Genomic DNA, 18,580 nt, shown 5'->3' on the forward strand with positions numbered 1-18,580 from the left:
GGAAGCACTACAGGGAGGGACTAAGACAGTGCCTTGTCTAATGGCTTGCTTCATTCATTCATTCTAAACCATAAACTTGCTGCCCAAATTATTTTTTTCCTTATTAAGCAAGCCACATGTGAAGGGTGCAATTTTCACTGCAGAATTTTAAAGTATTCCATCATTTAGCAAAGGAGAGTTGATTTTTTGTTTTTTTGTTTTCTTTCTTTTTTTGGTTTTTCGAGACAGAGTTTCTCTGTGTAGCTTTGGAGCCTATCCTGGCACTCGCTCTGAAGACCAGGCTGGCCTCGAACTCACAAGAGATCTGCCTGCCTCTGCCCCCTGAGTGCTGGGATTAAAGGTGTGCACCACCAACGCCCTGCAGGAGAGTTGTTTTTTACTGGTTGACTATCTAGCGTTTTTATTATTAATTTAATGCTCTTATCAGAGAATAGGGAGATGTGTGGAATGATGGTAGGAGAGCTATGGAAGTGTCCAGAACCTCGTACCTATTCTAAACTATGTGCTATTGCTCTGAAAGAAGGGGAAATGACCAGTGTCATTTCACCTATTGGCTTAATTATGAAAATCTGGTCACAGAACTTTGCATTTCTTGTGAGTTGTGTGTGGTTATCAGTGTGGTTGCCTTCTCACCTCAGATACAGTAGTGAAAGGAGCTTCTTTCAGCAGGGCACTATGGCAGGCTAGAGGCGTCTTCTCTCGTTTTTTGCTTTTTGAAAACTAGCTACAAAGCTAAGCCTCGAATCTAACAGGAGGATTTTGGGTTCAAGGCCAGCCTAAGCAGGTTAGTAAGAACCTGTCTCAACAGAGTTGAAAGCAGAGAGCTAGAGATGTGGGTCAATGGCCAGGCACTTGCCTAGTGCACCCAGGGCCCTGGTTCAATTTCCTGTGTTACCAAAGGGTAGAAGAAGATAGAAAATGAGAAGAACAGCTTTTCCTGACAAATCACTAAGATAGTGAGCTGCCTTTTTATTTTCACCCTGGAAGGATTCACACTTTTCCATGTGTTGCCCTCCAGGCACTGAACAGTCTTCCACACACGTCATCACAGCCGATTTTCCAAACAACCCTTCAACACATAGAATCATCTCTACTTCATAGATGAGCATACCAGGGTTCAGAAAAGTACATGTGGGACTAAGACCGGAGGGTTTGCCAGTTCACGGCCAGACTGAACTGTAAGGCTTGTGCCTGTGCTAACGAAGTAGGTGGCAGAGTCAAACTCTGATCTTTCCAGACTAAAAAGCTGCATTCTTTCTGCTATCTCATTCATTCATTCATTCATTCATTCATTCATTCATTCATTCATAGACCAGGCTGGCCTTGGAGATCCGCCTGCCTCTGCCTCCCAAGTGCTGGGATCAGAGGTGTGCACCACCACCTCCAGCTTCCTTATTTAAATGTGGACGAGAAGAGAGTGAGTCTTCTCGTCAGCACACCTTTCCTTTCCTTCTTCCGCTTCTCAGTGAGTGTGGGGAAGGAGAGGAATCATTGGAGCAGAAACAGCCCAGAAGGACCTCAGACTTTTCACTTGCTGGCCTGGAACTCAAAGAGATCCACTGCTTCTGCTTCCTGGAATTAAAGGCGTGCGCCACCACGCCCAGGCCTTCCGTTCTTTTTTTTTTTTAAGGACTAAAGTAATTCAGGTTGATTTTTATTTTTTCACAATCCATCCCAGCAATAGGATATGCAAACTGACCAAAATTAAAATGAGGTAAGTGACTGCTCGATTCAAATCCTGTATGTGTCTTTGCCTGACACAGAAATTTCTAGTAACTTATTAAAAGTTAGATGAGAAGGTTTTGAGAAACTGGATTTTTGGTTTGTCACATTTCCTATAACTGTGCTTCAGAGGAACACTGTCCAACATGGTGCAGAGAAAGGGGGGTGAGGTTTGAGTATGGAATATGTAAGTATGCCTTCAAGCTTAAAAAGGAATAATCACTAAATGACTTCAGTCTTCTTATCAGTGTGGGCATCAGTGTTTTTGTAGGATTTTTTACATATAACAGAAAGGATTTGTTTTGTTTTATTTTTTGAGACAAGGTCTGTAGGGGATGCTTAGCCACGCCTGCGAGGGCGTGGTCAGGGCTGGCTACAGGTGTGCCCTACAAAGGTCTCTTTGTAGACCTGACTGTCCTGCAACTCTATGTAGACAGAGCTGGCCTCAAACTCATAGAGATCTGCCTCTCAAATGCTAAGGTTAAAGGTGTGTGCCACCATGCCCAGCTAAAAGGATTCTTTAAAATCAAATATAAATGCTATCTGAAAATGAATGTGGTTTCTTAAAGATCAAATGTCACAGCCCACTCCTTTAGTTTTAGTACAAGCTTTGACTGTAGTTTCTGCAGCATGTCATGGGACTGATAAAATGGTCTAGGCATTTTGCCTAATTCAGGAGCTTGCCTCTAATCGTGGGACCACCCTTCCCTTTCAGACATAGAGGACTTAGACTGTGATGCTTTCAGAAGCTATAGTAGCATTCTGCAGTGAGCACGTTTAGGAGCTGTGAGTGGCCAGCCAAGCAGGGGTGATGCATCTCAGGGCAGAAAACTCTCTCCATTTGTCCCCTCAGCAGGAAGTGGGTACTTCTCCACCACCTCAGATCTTCTAAAGAGAGAGACTTCATTTGGCAGCTCTGAGAACATCACCATGTCATCTCTCTCCAAAGGAACGGCCTTGGCAAGCGAGGACACTCTCCAGGGGACTCCCTTCCCAGCTTTCGCCAGCTTTAAAGACATGATGCCCCAGACCACTGAGCAGAAAGAGTACGAAAGTGGGGACTACCAGGACTTCTCAAGGAAGGACCTGCCCACAGTAGAACGAAGCCAAGAGACCACATGTCCAAGCCCAGCTTTCAGTGTCACTTCTCATGAAACCCCCAAAGAGTGTGCAGACGACTTTGGAGAATTTCAAAGTGAAAAACCCAAAATCAGCAAGTTTGACTTTTTAGTAGCCAATTCGCAAAGCAAAATGAAGTCCAGTGAAGAAATGATCAAAAGTGAGCTGGCAACCTTTGACCTTTCTGTTCAAGGTAAGATTTTCTTCCTGTGGTCTTGTTCCACTGAGGTGTAACACATTCTTTCCTGAGGATAAAATGATTTTTAAAACAGGCATGGTGATGTGTAGGTGGAAGTTTCTGTCCCTCCTGGTCCCGCAGCCATTTAGTCCCAAATAAACACACTGAGGCTTATATTAGTTATAAACTGTTTGGCCGATGGCTCAGGCTTCTTACTGGGTAGCTCTCTTAATTACTAACTCATAGCTATTAATCTATGTACTTCCACAAGGTCTTGGCTTACCGGTGATGCCCAGGTCCCTTTCTCTCTCTGCAGCTTCATGGTGTCTGTATCCCAAGACTCACACTCTCTTCCCCTTCCCAGAATTCTCCAGTCTGGCACCCCCCACCTATACTTCCTGCCTGGCTACAGTGATGTCTGTAGCCCTGGTATTCAAGAAGCTGAGGCAGGAGGATCATGAGTTTTAGATCATCTGGGTTATAGAACAAGCTTCAGGTCAGCTTAGGCTACATAGTGGACACTATCTCTAAAGCTAACAAATAATTTCAAAGATTCTTTGTTTAGCAGGAAATAGATGTTCCAACCTCTAAGACTGGGGTTTCCCTGGAGCTCGAGTCGGATCCCTGTCCCTCACAGCTGCTTACTGAAGAAAGACCAAGTAGAACGTGTGTCTTTCTTCACTCTCAGTTTGCTTAGAAGTGTGCTGTATGTCAAGAGTGGTGATGAGTGCTTTAATCCCAGCACTAGGGAGGCTGAGACAGAACTGTCTGTGTGAGTTCAAGGCCTGGTCTACATAGCCAGTTCCAGGACCCTGATTCAAAAAAAAAAAAAAAAAAAAAAAAAAAAGGAGAAGAAGAAGAAGAGTGCTGTCTAAAGTAGCCAAAGAAGTGGATCCAAAGGTTTGATATTTTGGGGCAGGTTAAATCTGCTCTTGTTCCACAGGTTGAGTGTGGCTATGGGTCTTTACTCAGCTTACAGATCTGTGGGTTTTATTTGTTATTTTTTGTTTTTGACAGAGGGTCTCATGTAGCCCAGGCTGGCCCCAAAGCTACTGTGTAACAGAGAACGCTCCTGAGCATCTGGTCCTCCTGCCTCAACCTCCCTAGTACCCCTAAATGCTGGTGTGTACCACCATGCCTGGCACTAAATGCATATTTGTTAAGTGTATGTGTGGGCACATGTGCCAGGGTGTGCATATGGAGGTCAGAGGACAACTTTTGGAAGTCTGTTTTCTCCCTCCATCAAGTGAGTCCTGGGCATCCAACTCTAGTTGTCAGACTTGCCAGCAAGAATCTTTATCTGCTGAGTCATTGTGCCCATGAATGCATTTTTAATGATCTCTTTGGGCCTAAAGAGATGGATGACTCAGTGGTTAAGAGAGTGTACAGCAAAGGACCCTGAGTTCAGTTCCTAGCACCCACATCAGGCACAACTGCCTGTATCTCTAGCTTCAAGGAGGAGCCTACAAAAAAAGGGGGGGCTCCTACACCTCTGGATTTCATGTGCATATGTACAACACACACAATTTATTTAAAAATAAAATAAGGGGATTGGTGGAGAAGTGGCTCAGTAGTTAAAAGTATTTGTTCTTAAGATGACCTGGATTTGATTCTTGATTTCCAGCATCCACATGATAGTTCATGACCATTCACAGTTCCAGTTTCAGGATATCCAATGCCTTGACTTCCAGGGACACCAAGCATGCATGTAGTGTACATACGTATACACAGGCAAAACACTCACACATAAAATAAAATGAATAAATCTAGTAAAAATGAAAGATTTATTTCTTTATTTAATGTAATGAGTGCTCTATCTGCATGTATGCCTTTATGCCAAAAGAGGGCATCATGTCCTACTATAGATGGTTGTGAGCCACCATGTGGTTGCTGGGAATTAAACCCAGGTCCTCTGAAAGAGCAGCCAGTGCTCCTAACTGCTGAGCCATCTCTCTAGCCCAAATTATTTTTTTTTAAAGCTATCTGGTGCTGAAGAAATGAATCAATGGTTAAGAACATGCCCTGTGTCAGTCATGGTGGTGCACTCCTTTAATCCTAGCATTCAGAAGGCAGAGGCTGGTGAATCTCTGTGAGTTCAAGGCCAGCCTGGTCTGCAGAGTAAAGTTCCAGAGCAGGCTCCAAGCTACACAGAGAAACCCTGTCTCAAAAAACAAACACAAACAAAAATTTTTATAGCTGAACCTGACAGCACATGCCTTTAATCCTAACACTCCAGAGGCATTCTCTGAGTTTGAGTCCAGCCTAGTCTACACACACAGTGAATTCTAGGACAGTCAGAGTTACATTGTGAGACCCTGTCTCAAAACAAACAAACAAAAAGAATATGCAGTGCTCTTGCAGGTGACTTGAGTTTGGTTCCCAGCACACACATCTAGCAGCTCACAACTACCTATAACTGTAGCTCCAGGGAATCTGATACCTTTGGCCTCTGTGGGCACCTGCACTCCTATACACATAACCAAACATATAGCACACATACATAATTAAAACTCACAAAAATCAGCACCTTTAAAAAATGTTTTAAATTGATCCTTAAAACCTAAAGTAATAGCAAACATTTTAAAATTGTATTTCTCAGTCTGGACTTATGGTTTTTCTTGAAAAGTTGTAATATCTGGCAGTCGAAGGCCTGCATTCCCGGTTCTTAACAGTCAGCCAGAACTGAACAGCAGCACACCCTGGAGGTGGAGAGGTACCTCCCAGTTAGTTAGAGTCTCTGCCATCTTTCTCCAAATCCTCTGCTTCATTGCTGCCCACTCTTCCTGTCTCTGGAGTTCTGGATCTACAGGAGAATGCCAGCCTTCAAGCAGGGAGCCATGAAGGTACAAGCCCACAGCCAATGATAGGAAGGGTCTTATGGCTCCTATTTAGAAAGGCACTTGGCATCTAGACACCGGTTTTCAGACCTTAGGATTATGTAGTGTAGTGATAGATCAGAGAGGAATAATGGAAGAAACCAGAGGAAGGCTCCAAGCACAAGAGATCAAGACTCAAAGAACTTCCCAGACAGAGTGAATGAAGACTGTGTTTCAAATGCCTCCTGACATGACCCCCTGTAAAAGGTGGTCACATCAGCAAGCAGGCCCCTGCTTGAGCCAGGTTGAATAACAGAACCTTTGTTCCTACTCTTCCCTCTGCCCAGGATCACACAAGAGAAGCTTAAGCCTCGGGGATAAAGAAATAAGTCGATCCTCTCCTTCTCCAGCCCTGGAGCAGCCTTTCAGAGACCGTTCCAACACTCTGAGTGAGAAGACAGCGCTGCCCGTCATCCGAGACAAGTACAAAGACCTGACCGGTGAGGTGGAGGTAAGCTGGGAAGCTTCCTGGAAGAGCACCCCAGGAGGAGACACTGTCCACCAGATAGCAAATAGATCATTAGATGAAGAGGCTGGTAGCGTTAGCCCAGGATGAAAATGTGCCCTTCGTGTGACAGCCATAAAAGTCATGGCTAAGTTGAAACTGTTCATGGGACTTTGCAAGGAGAGAAGCATTTAAAAAAAAAATCTTTTCCAAAACTTACACTTTATCATCCTACTGAATTTTAAAACATCAACATAGAGGAGAGGAAAAATGTTTTGAACCTTCTGTTTCTGTTTGTAGTATCTTAATTCCACCCCTGACCCTTGTGATACATACGAGTATACACACACATACACATGCACACACAGTAGTGTGCTATAGAATGGAAATACACATGCACACACAGTAGTGTGCTATAGAATGGAAATATACATGCACACACAGTAGTGTGCTATAAAATGGAAATATACATGCACACACAGTAGTGTGCTATAGAATGGAAATATTCATGCACACACAGTAGTGTGCTATAGAATGGAAAGCTGGGGCTGGAGAGATGGCTCAGCCAGCTAGGCTCACAACCAAAACTATAAGAATGGAAAGCTGTAGTTTTATCCTGTGTGTATGTGTATGAGAGGTGGGGAAGTTGTTTTGAGATGGTCTCATATAACCCTGGTTGACCTAAAGCTCTCTACATTGACCAGGCTGGCCTTAAACTCAGTGATCCTGCTTCTGCCTCCCAAGTGCTAGGATGTTGGGGGTTACACCCCCACGCCTAACTAAAGCTATAGGATGGCAGTAGCTCATACAGTAGATACCTCCGAGGTGAGTAGCTGGATAGAAGCTTACACTATCACTGACTGGAACAAATGAGACACATTTACACAGAGAGGCTGCTGTAAAATAAGTCCTCCAAGTTCCTATTTCTTGTCTCTTAGTGGATTTTGAGTGATAACTGTCTTTTGCAAGTGTGCTTTCTATGGAAGGGAGTCATCTAAGCCCTTTGTATTGGGAGAAGTCACAGAGAACCCTAAGCCTGCCTGTTGAACTCAGTTCCTTTTATAAAACCCACAGGAAAATGAGAGATACGCGTATGAGTGGCAGAGATGCCTGGGGAGCGCCCTGGATGTGAGTATGTCACTTCTGTGCATCGGAACACTGTCTTGCACTGTTTTGTCTCCTCCTTGGTTCTTTTGAATGAATGCAGGCAAACACGGGGGATGCCTTACTTCCATCACCATGCACAGTGTGTAAGTCACGCAGGGCTCTCGGAGAGATGGCTCAGTGGTTGAGAGACAGCACTGGCTGCTCTTCCAGAGAACCTGGGTTCAATTCCCAGCATCTACATGGCAGCTCCCAACTGTCTGTGACTCCAGTTCCAGGGGATCCAACATCCTCACACAGACATACATGCAAGCAAAACACCAATGCACGTAAGATAAAACTAAATACATTTTTAATAAGAAAAGAAAACCATGCATCCCTCAAGTTTACAGCAGTAGACACTGGCTCATTTGTCAGCCTTCCCTACATTTGTCACGGTATTTAAGAAGTAGCAAAGTGGTATCATTACCTCTGGCCTACATAAAAGTAATGTTTAAACTAAAGAACCTGTTTCTCTCCCTCACCCCCATCCCTGTCTCCCTCCCACAGAAGTGAAGGATGGTTTCTTGGAAGATAAAATTAAATTCTTAGATTTGTCTCTGCATAGGTACTTGCACATGCCAGTTGGGCACAGCTTTTCACATTGGTTGGGTTTTCTGCTAATGGGAAATTGATTTGCAGTGACCTTTCTTGGTTATATCAGATATTGTGATTTCATTTCTTGTAGGTCATTAAAAAGGCAAATGACACCTTAAATGGCATTAGCAGCAGTGCTGTTTGCACGGAAGTTATCCAGTCAGCCCAAGGCATGGAATATCTTCTAGGTATGTTCTTTGGTATTTCACATAGTCAAACCATGCCATGTTGCCTTAGTATCAGTGTTCACTAACTCTACTATATATAGCCTCACTAGTAGCTGCATTCATAGGTAAAATACTGATGTCATGGGCAGCAGCTATTTTACTTAAGATCTCTGTAGTGAAGTTTTCTAGTCTTTGTTTTACATATATCTTAATATAAACTATATCTGTAGGGGCTGAAGAAATGGCTCAGTGGTTAAAGTGCCTACTGCTTTTACAGAGGACCAGAGCTCGGTTCCCCACACCCGTGTTGCTTGTCTCACAACTGCCTGTAAATCCATCTCCAGGGGAGCCAATGCACTTTTCTGGCCTGCACCAGACCCTTCATACACATGGCATACATTCACACAGATTACACCCATATACCTGAGTAAGAATTAACATCTTAAACCAGCAACAGATATAATACATTTATTTTTGTCAGCAAACCTTAACTAGTAAGACATTTTAAGTGGCATCATTTTACAGGCCTCAGTGCCTCCTGTTGTCTACGCAATCTTCCTCTCTGTTCCTCAGTGACAGAAACAGATTCCTTGCCTTCCTGGCTGTCTTCAGTTGTTAACATCGAACTTGAAGCCCCAGTCTGATCAGTGTTCCTCCCTCCGCAAGCTCAGGCCTCCCTGTGTGGGCCACAGGCACAGGAGACCTTCCCTCACCTGTCCCCTTGTCAGAAAAGCTTTCATTCCCCTCTTTCTCAAAATTCTATCTCTTCTCCTTAGCCCTGTAACCTTGACTATCTTACAGTCCTTTCTGTTGACACTACCTCCCTTCACTAGGGTGAACCTCTAAGAGGGCAGAATTGGGGCTTGTTTTGTTCATCCCCACACCTCCAACCCCTGTCTTAGTGACTGGCACAGAGAGTATACTGTGTGTTGGCAGATGAGCTGCCAGTGAAGGGCTGGAGGGCCTGTCACCTTGACTCCTGTACCAGCCTCTTGCTCACACAGCCATAGCTCTCTCATCAGCTAGCTGACTCCCACTGCCCCCAAGGAATGGTGCCTTTCCTTCTAGGGGCTTTCCTAGTCTATCTGTGGAAGGTTCTATTGGAACAGCCCTTACTTTCTGTAGTGGACAGCCATTCCTGCCCATCCTTTGGTGAAGAGGAAGAAAAGCCTTGGTGGTGTGCAAGGTGATGAGGCCTGGAATCCTCTAGTATTCACTGGAGTGTGTGCCTGTTGGCTGCCCTTAGGATGAGGAGGAACTTGGTACCTCCCTCCTTGCTTAAGGAAGCTCTGGGGGCTGTAGAGATGGTTCAGCAGTTAAGAGCACTGGCTGTCCTTCCAGAGGATCCCGGTTCAATTCCCAGCACCCACTTGGCAGCTCACAGATGTCTGTAACTCCAGTTCCAGGGGATCCGACACCCTCAAGCAGATAAAACACCAATTAAAAAAAAAAAAAAGAAAGGCTGGGCGTTAGTGGTGCACGCCTTTAATCCCAGCACTCGGGACACAGAAGCAGGTGGATCTCTGAGTTCGAGGCCAGCCTGGTCTCCAGAGTGAGTGCCAGGATAGCCTTCAAAGCTACACAGAGAAACTCTGTCTCCAAAAAACCAAAAAAGAAAGAAAGAAAGAAAGAAAGAAAGAAAGGAAGGAAGGAAGGAAGGAAGGAAGGAAGGAAGGAAGGAGAGAGAGAGAGAGAGAGAGAGAGAGAGAGAGAGAGAGAGAGAGAGAGAGAGAGAGAATTCAGCCTCTGCCAGGCACGGTGGTACACACCTTTAGTCCCAGCACTTGGGAAGCAGAGGCAGGCAGATCTCTGTGAGTTTAAGGCCAGCCTGCTCTCTACAAAGTGGATTCCAGGATAGCCAGGGTAACAAAGAGAAAAATAATTCAACCTCATCAGAGACTACAGGAAAAGAATAGTCCTGACCAGGCTCCTGCCCATAATCCCAGCACTAAGGATGGTAAGGCAGGAGGATTGCTACTAGTTGAAGGCCAATAGGTTAGATAGTGAATTCCAGACCATCTTGGGCTGCAAACAAACAAAACTAAAACCCCCTGATCATCTGAGTTTAATTACAAGACCTACATGGTGGAAAGAGAGAACCAATTCATGCAACTTGCCCTCTGACCTCCAGAGTGGCACATATACCACACCACTCCCCACCACCACCACCATATACAAATAAGTAAATGTATTTTTGTTTTATTTTATTTGGTTTTTCTTTTTTGTTGTTTGTTTGTTTTGTTTTTGTTTTTCCAGGCAAGGTTTCTCTTTGTAGCTTTGGAGCCTGTCCTGGCACTCGCTCTGGAGACCAGGCTGGACTCAAACTCATAGAGATCCGCCTGCCTCTGCCTCCAGAGTGCTGGAATTAAAGGTGTGCGCCACCAACGCCCACCTGTTTGTTTTTAAAGCTTGAGGATTCAGCATGGATTACTCTGTGATGACATTAACGTTTAGATTCTTTAAAGCTTTATTTCCATTTTCAGTCAGTTAATGGTATTTCCCTGGTTCAACCAAAAATTCATAAAGAAATCTGAGCTAAAAGCCTAGTACCTCACACAATGTCTTCTGCTCACAAAACACTGTTATAAACCTTGTACAGTGTTCATGTGTTTCATCTTCTCACCCATCCTCTGAGGAGTTCCTGTTACTGTCTTAATGAGGCACACAGAGGTTCGTAACTTGCCCTGGGATACACGGCTGCAAAGAGATGGGGCAGGAATTTGAGCTCACAGTACATAGCTCTGGAGTCCGTGTTCATACTTAAAAGCCTCCAGCAGCACTGGGCAGTACTGTGGTCTGGTGATGGCCACAGTGAAGGCGTGGGGATGTGTCTAGTGACCATCCTAGAATGAGGAGGTGCTCAGCACGTCTTGTTGAGACAGTTGGACCTGATTGAAGACCACAGGAACGAAACTGTCTGGCTGATCAAGGAGGCTCACACCTTGTAGTGTTTGAACAGAATGGCCCCCAAAGACTCATAGGTTTGAATACTTGGTTCTCGGTTTGTGGAACTGTTCAGGAAAGATTAGGAGGTGTGACCTTGATGTAAGAGATGTGTTGGGCATGAGTGGTTGGGTGTGGGGGGTGCTTTCAGGCTTCGGAAACCTCCTGCCATTCCCAGTATATTCTCTGCCTCCAGCTTGTAGTTTGAAACATGAGCTCTCAGTTGTTCCTGCCGCCATGCCTTTACTCTGCAATTATAGTGTGTAGATCCTAAGCCCAATTAAACACCTTTTTTCTCTAAGGTGTTTTATGGCAACAACGGGAAAGCAACTAGTACAATTCTGTATTCACAGACCTGTCTCCATGCAATTGTGTTCCTCCTAGTCAGTCATCAGCAAGCCTCAACTCTGCTTTGTCCTGCCTGCTTTTCCCATACCTAACTCTCCTCTCTCCCTGTCAGGCGTCGTGGAAGTGTATCGAGTAACCAGGCGTGTGGAGCTGGGGATTAAAGCCACTGCTGTTTGCAGTGAGAAACTCCAACAGTTGCTGAAGGACATTGATAAAGTGTGGAACAACCTGATTGGCTTCATGTCACTTGCCACACTCACGGTAAGCCTGTGCAGCAGCTGCTTCTCTTTCCAGAAACCTGTTTTGAGGCAGAGAATATATTCTTAGGATGCACTTATCGGAGGGTGAGTGTGCCAGTTGGACTGCGTTATGTTGATGGAGGTCTAAGATAGCAGCCGCAGCCTGGCTTTGGAGTTCCAAGACCACTGGAGCTTGGGAAAGTTTCCCACCTTGGCAAAACAGAAGTGTACAACAAGATCCTTATCTGTAGTTCTTAATTTGTGTGTGTGTGTGTGTGTGTGTGAGAGAGAGAGAGAGGAGAGAGAGAGAGAGAGAGAGAGAGAGAGAGAGAGAGAGAGACTGGGTGTGACCTTGCCACAATGTGTTTGTGTGTGTGGAGGTCAGAGGACACATGGTGTCTGTTCTTACTTTCCACCTTGTGTAAGACAGGGTCTCTATTGTCAGCCTCTATGCACACTAGACTGGATGACCCACAAGCTTACAAAAGGGATATAAACATGTGGCCTTACCACCTCCTGCTTTATATAGGTTCTGGGAAATTGAATTCATGTCCTCAAGCGCTTTGCCCACTGAACCATCTCTCAGTACTAGTCTTTCTTAATTCTTAAGAATGTAAGTTTTACTAAAAAGTAATGATTTGAGTTATCCCTTTGCACTTAACTGACTTATGCCCCCTAGTGTTCTTTAGAGAGCTATGTGGTAGAGCATCATGTTATTGACCTACAGGCCACTCACCACTGTTATTACTTTTCTTGGATTCATTTTTTTCCCATGATACAAATAGCTCTACTTTGAATAAACAGATGACTTGCCCCGCTCTGTGTATTATAGTCTCTCAAAGTGGATGGAGAAGGCCAGAGTGTGTGTACATGCATGCAGCCTGCATGGCTGCTACAACACTTTCCAGGTAGCATTTAAGGCCTTGCTATATTCCAAATGATAACTCACTGGTACTGTTTCTATCCTCTATAAGCTCACTTCTTTGGACCATTTTGGCATCCTTTTAATGGAATACAGCTATCGACATGTTTCTATTCATAATATATATCCCAGTAAACATATCAGTTTGTTTCCTGCTGTTATTACTGTCTCTTCCTTCTTACCATTCACTATTTAAACATTCAAACCCATTCAGTTAGTCCCTGATGTAGTCCTGTTCACAACAGTCAGAACTGGATACATGCTGCCACTCCTCCAGTTACCCAGTGACCCTCTGAGAGGGTTGCAGCTCTACAGGAGGGAGGAGTTCTCAGTGCCCTCACCTGACAGCCCGGTGATAGCCAGTTGTCCCATTGTGCCCTAAACAACAGATCTCACTGTTGTTCTGTTGCTTCTAGTTTTACTTTATTAAGTTCTTAATGAGTTTAAATGAGGGGCTGGAGGAAAGGCTTCTCAGAGCTGCACTGTTCATTTGTTTGGTTTTTGTTTTTTATTTGGTGATGCTAGGGCTGGACCTCAAGACTCATGAAGGCTAGAGAAGTTACTATACTGATGCTGAACCATACACCCCTACCTAGTTCTGTTCTTTTCTTTTTTTCAAAAGTCTTTATCTGCCATTACCAAGATGTTCTATGTAAACTGTAAATCTGATTGTGTCATTTAAATTCCATTTAAAATCCTTCAGTGGCTGGGCATGGTGCTATATACCTTTAGTCCCAGCAGAGGCAGGTATGGTATATCTCTGTGAGTTCGAGGCCAGCCTGGGCTACAAATTGAGTTCCAAGACAGTCAGAGCTACACAGAGCTACCTTGTCTCAAATAACAAATAAAAGCAAAAACAAACAATATATTACTGGAGGGGGCCTCCATGGTCTTCAGGACCTCAGCCAAACTTCTTAGTTCAGCAGAGAGCTTTCCTCTTACTGAACTAGGCAGCTTTCCCTCTGAGCTCTGCATAGTTTTCCCCATAAGGCATTCCCGACACCCTTTAGTCTGAATCAAAGGCCCTTCCTATGTGAGTGTCTTTAGCCCATTTCTCTCAAACATCCCACAGTGCTACCTCATTAGTTACTTTTCTTATTACAACAAAATACCTCATCAAAGCAACTTGAAGAAGGTTTTTGTTGGCTTCCAGTTCATGGCGCTGGCCATCCTGGCAGAGAAGGTGTGGTGTTGTGAACTCTTCTAGCTGTGGTGAGAGCTCCAGATAGCTGATCTCATTGTGTTGGTAGACAGGCAATGAAAATGTGATCTGGGCGGTTTCCCTGCCGCAAAGCTTCTGATGCCAGGGGTCTGCTTGCTGGATCTGAGCTTGGCAGCGGGATCCAGCACACCCGGACACTACCAAGGCCCTGGTGACAGTGCCACCTTCATCCACGAGAAGAGGACAGACATCAGAGTATTGGAACTGTTTGCATCTACCATAGGGGAACCTTGGTCCCCTACCCACCAGAAGAGGAAGAGACTCCTGCTACACCCACCAGAAGAAAGGATGAGAAGAGGACAATGCAAAAGCACATTCAACACAGAAAACCCAATATGACACCACCGGAGATTAGGAACCATACACCAGTAAGACCTGAACATCACAATGCAGATGAAGCAGAAGAGAATGACCTTAAACACATCTTTATGAAAATGAGAGAGGACCTCAAAGAGGACATAAGAAAATCCCTTAAAGAAATGGAAGAAAAAACAAACCAAAAAATACAAGATATCAACAAATCTCTCAAGGAAACAGTCCAAGACCTAAAAACTGAAATAGAGACAATAAAGAAAGCACAATCTAAGGGAATGCTGGAAATAGAAAATCTGGGTAAATGATCAGGAACCACAGATGCAAGCATAGCCAACAGAATACAAGAGATAGAAGAGAGAATCTCAGGAGTTGAAGACACACTATTGGAAATAGACTCATTAGTGACCTGAAAAACTCTACCAGGGAACTCCTACAGCTGATAAACACCTTCAGTAAAGTGGCTGGATACAAGATTAACTCAAAAAAATCTGTAGCCCTACTATATACCGATAACACATTGGTGGAGAAACAAATCAGAGAAACATCACCCTTTACAATTGCCACAAACAACATAGAATACCTTGGGGTAATGCTAGCCAAACAAGTGAAAGAACTGTATTGTAAGAACTTTGAGTCTTTAAAGAAAGAAAGTAAAGATACCAAAAATGGAAGGATCTCCCATGCTCTTGGATAGGTAGGATCAACATAGTAAAAATGGCAATCTTACCAAAAGCAATCTACAGATTCAATGCAATCCCCATCAAAATCCCAGCACAATTCTTCACAGACCTTGAAAGAACAATTCTCAACTTTATATGGAAAAACAAAAGACCCAGAATAGCCAAAACAACCCTGTACAATAGAGGAACTTCTGGAGGCATCACCATCCCTTACTTCAAGCTCTATTACAGAGTTATAGTCCTGAAAACAGCTTGGTATTGGCACAAAAATAGACAGGTAGACCAATGGAATAGAGTTGAAAACCCTGGTATTAACCCAAACACCTACGAACACCTGATTTTTGACAAACCAAATTCATACGATGGAACAAAGAGAACATCTTCAACAAATGGTGCTGGCATAACTGGTTTCGGACATGTAGAAGACTGCAGATAGACCCAAGCCTATTGCCTTGCACAAAACTTAAGTCAAAATGGATCAAAGATCTCAATATAAATCCAGCTACACTGAACCTATTAGAAGACAAAGTGGGAAATACCCTTGAATTAATTGGTACAGGAGACCGATTCCTGAACATTACATCAGTAGCACAGACACTGAGGTCAACAATTGATAAATGGGACCTCCTGAAACTGAGAAGCTTCTGTAAGGCAAAGGGCACAGTCAGCAAGACAAAACGGCAGCCCACAGACTGGGAAAAGATATTCACCAACCCCACATCTGACAGAGGGCTGATCTCCAAAATATACAAAGAACTCAAGAAGCTAGTCTCCAAAACAACAAACAACTCAATTAAAAAGTGGGGTTCAGAACTAAATAGACAGTTCTCAATAGAGGAATCTAAAATGGCTGAAAGACATATAAGAAAGTGTTCAACATCCTTAGCCATCAGGGAAATGCAAATCAAAACAACTCTGAGATACCATCTTACTCCTGTCAGAATGGCCAAATCAAAAACACCAACCACAGTTTATGCTGGAGAGGATGTGGAGAAAGGGGAACACTTCTCTACTGCTGGTGGGAGTGCCCACTTGTACAGCCACTTTGGAAATCAGTATGGCGACTCCTCAAGAAAATGGGAATGAGTCTACCACAAGATCCAGCAATTCCACTCTTAGGCATATACCCAAAAGAAGCACATTCATACAACAAGGACATCTGTTCAACGATGTTCATAGCAGCACTATTTGTAATAGCCAGAAACTGGAAGCAGCCTAGATGCCCCTCAACCGAAGAATGGATAGAGAAAATGTGGTACATTTACACAATGGAGTACTACTCAGGGGAAAAAAAAAAAAAAATGGAATCTTGAAATTTTCAGGAAAATGGATGGAACTAGAAGAAACCATTCTGAGCGAAGTAACCCAATCACAAAAAGACAAACATGGTATGTACTCACTCATGTGTGGATTTTAGACATAGAGTAAAGGATTACCATCCTACAATCCACACTGCCAGAGAAGCTAGTAAACAAGGAGGCCCCTAAGAGAGACATACTTGGTACCCTGGAGAAGGGGAAAGAGTCAAGACCTCCTGAGCAAATTGCGAGCATGGGAGGAGGGGGAAGGGAGCTAGGAGAATGAGAAGGGAAGAAGAGGAGGGGTGCAGAGGACATGAGGGAGCAGAAAGGTTGAGTCTGGGGAAGAATAGAAGATAACAAGAAAAGAGATACCATAATAGAGGGAGACATTTTAGGTTTACAGAGAAATCAGGCACTAGGGAAATGACTGGAGATCTACAAAGATGACACCAGCTAACAATCTAAGCAACAGAGGAGAGGCTACCTTAAATGCCCTCCCCTGATAATGAAATTGATGACTGACTTATATGAGACCCAATAGCCCTCATCCAGCAGCTGGTGGAAGTAGAAGCAGACACCCACAACTAATCACTGAACTGAACTGGAATCCAGATGCAGAGAAGGACAAGTGAGGAGCAAAGGGGTCCAGACCAGGCTCGTGAAACCCACAGAAACAGCTGACCTGAACATCGGGGAACTCTTGCTCCCTAGACTGATAGCTGGGATACCAGCATGGGACTGATCCAGACCCCAGGAACATGGGTTTCATTGAGGAAACCTCAGAAATCTACAGGACCTCCTGTAGTTGTTCAGTACTTATCCCTAACATAGGTGTGGACTTTGGGAGCCCATTCCACATAAAGGAATACTCCCTGAGCCAAGACACATGGGGGTGGGCCTAGGCCCTATCCCAAAGGATATGATAGACTCTGATTATATCCTATGGAAGGCCTCACCATCCAGGGGAAGCAGAAAGAATATGTGATAGGTAGGGTTTTAGTTGGGGGGAGGGGTGGTGGGGTGAACGGGAGGGACAAGGGAACTGGGATTGTCATGTAAAACAATCTTGTTTCTAATTCAAATAAAAAAATGTTAAGAATTAAAAAAAAAAAGAAAATGTGATCTGTGGCTACTGGACCTCCCCCTTTCTGTCTCTTGTGTTCCAAGTGAGTCCTGTGGTTCACTGTGTTCACAGCATAAAAATAAACTTGATAGTCAGGAGGAGTTTGCTGGCAAGAGGACTAGAATGGATTTCTTGTGTTCACCCTCGGGGCTCCACGAGAACCCAGCACTTCAGATGCAGCCCTCTAAAAAGCCAAGTGCATCCGGGGGCTCTCACATCCAGGGTCATTGTCTTATTGCTGCTGCTTCTGAGCAAACTTCTCCAGTTGTTCCAAATATCCAGTCACGAAAAGAAGCCAGCAAAGTGCAGAGCGTTGTTCCTTGTAACGAGAAAAACTGGAAACCGCCTGAAAGCCCTCATCTAGAGTTAGTGAAATAACCCATGGTGGCTCCTCATATGAGGTGTTGTGGGCATTTCATCAGGGAGCATTCTCAAAATAACGAAACTGTCACCACATGCTGGGGGGGAGGCTGCCAACATGGTGATTAGGTTGTGCTTAGTGATAGAATCCGTGTTTATAAGTATTCTCTGCCTTTCTCGACTATCTTTAATGAATATTTACTTTGCTTGCAATGGAAAATAAATTTTCCCTCTGGTAGAGAAATTTCTCATTCCCTTCTCACACTCGAACCCTTTCCCAAAACCCCTTTTGGTTGTCGTTGCTTCTTCTTCTTCTTCTTCTTCTTCTTCTTCTTCTTCTTCTTCTTCTTCTTCTTCTTCTTCTTCTTCTTCTTCTTCTTCTTCTGTCATTCTGATGGACTGTCCAGTTGGCTGAACTGTGTGGTAGGGTCTTTAGCTGCATTAAATCTACACAGCAACTTGACATCTTTACTCTGCCACCAACCTGTCCTGAAGCAGGGAAGGACCAGAGGCATATGGCATGCTCCTCTATGCTTCATCCTATCCTGGAAAGGGTGAGTTAGGTAGGCAAAAACAAAGACACATAAAGGCTTTTGCTGGGGAGTAAATTGGCAGATCATAAGATTAATGAGAAAAAATACCAGGAGCTTATCCTGGCACACAGTAAATCTGAAGTCAAGTCACTTTCTGTACCTTCCCCCTTCGATTTATATCCCAGGATGGCAGAGCAATTACAGGCCTCCCACTTTGCATTTAGATTTGAAGGTTCCATGTGTTGGTGGCAGTCTGTTCTCACTACTTGGAAAACTGGATCTCCATCCTTCCTCCAGTCAGCCACCAGCCCTCCTCTTCAGTGCTGCTGGAGAAGTGGACCAGGGTT

At 44.2% G+C, this 18,580-nt stretch overlaps 1 protein-coding gene across 12 annotated transcripts in view; it reads left to right on the forward strand.

Annotated features, from left to right (window-relative positions):
* The window catches only part of Synrg (synergin gamma), an 82,157-nt gene that overhangs the window by 53,176 nt on the left and 10,401 nt on the right, over positions 1 to 18,580 (forward strand). For 7 of the 12 annotated variants that reach the window (XM_027426425.2, XM_027426424.1, XM_027426429.1 and 4 more), the window contains 5 exons: positions 2,576 to 3,034; positions 6,183 to 6,346; positions 7,415 to 7,468; positions 8,172 to 8,268; positions 11,651 to 11,799. In XM_027426425.2, coding sequence (XP_027282226.1) covers positions 2,576 to 3,034; positions 6,183 to 6,346; positions 7,415 to 7,468; positions 8,172 to 8,268; positions 11,651 to 11,799 — 923 coding nt within the window. The remainder of the gene's footprint in view (positions 1 to 2,575; positions 3,035 to 6,182; positions 6,347 to 7,414; positions 7,469 to 8,171; positions 8,269 to 11,650; positions 11,800 to 18,580) is intronic. The other 5 variants (XM_027426431.2, XM_027426433.2, XM_027426430.1 and 2 more) reach the window with 2 other exon arrangements.

Source organism: Cricetulus griseus, chromosome 7, assembly GCF_003668045.3.
Source record: "Cricetulus griseus strain 17A/GY chromosome 7, alternate assembly CriGri-PICRH-1.0, whole genome shotgun sequence".
Lineage (NCBI taxonomy): Eukaryota > Metazoa > Chordata > Mammalia > Rodentia > Cricetidae > Cricetulus > Cricetulus griseus.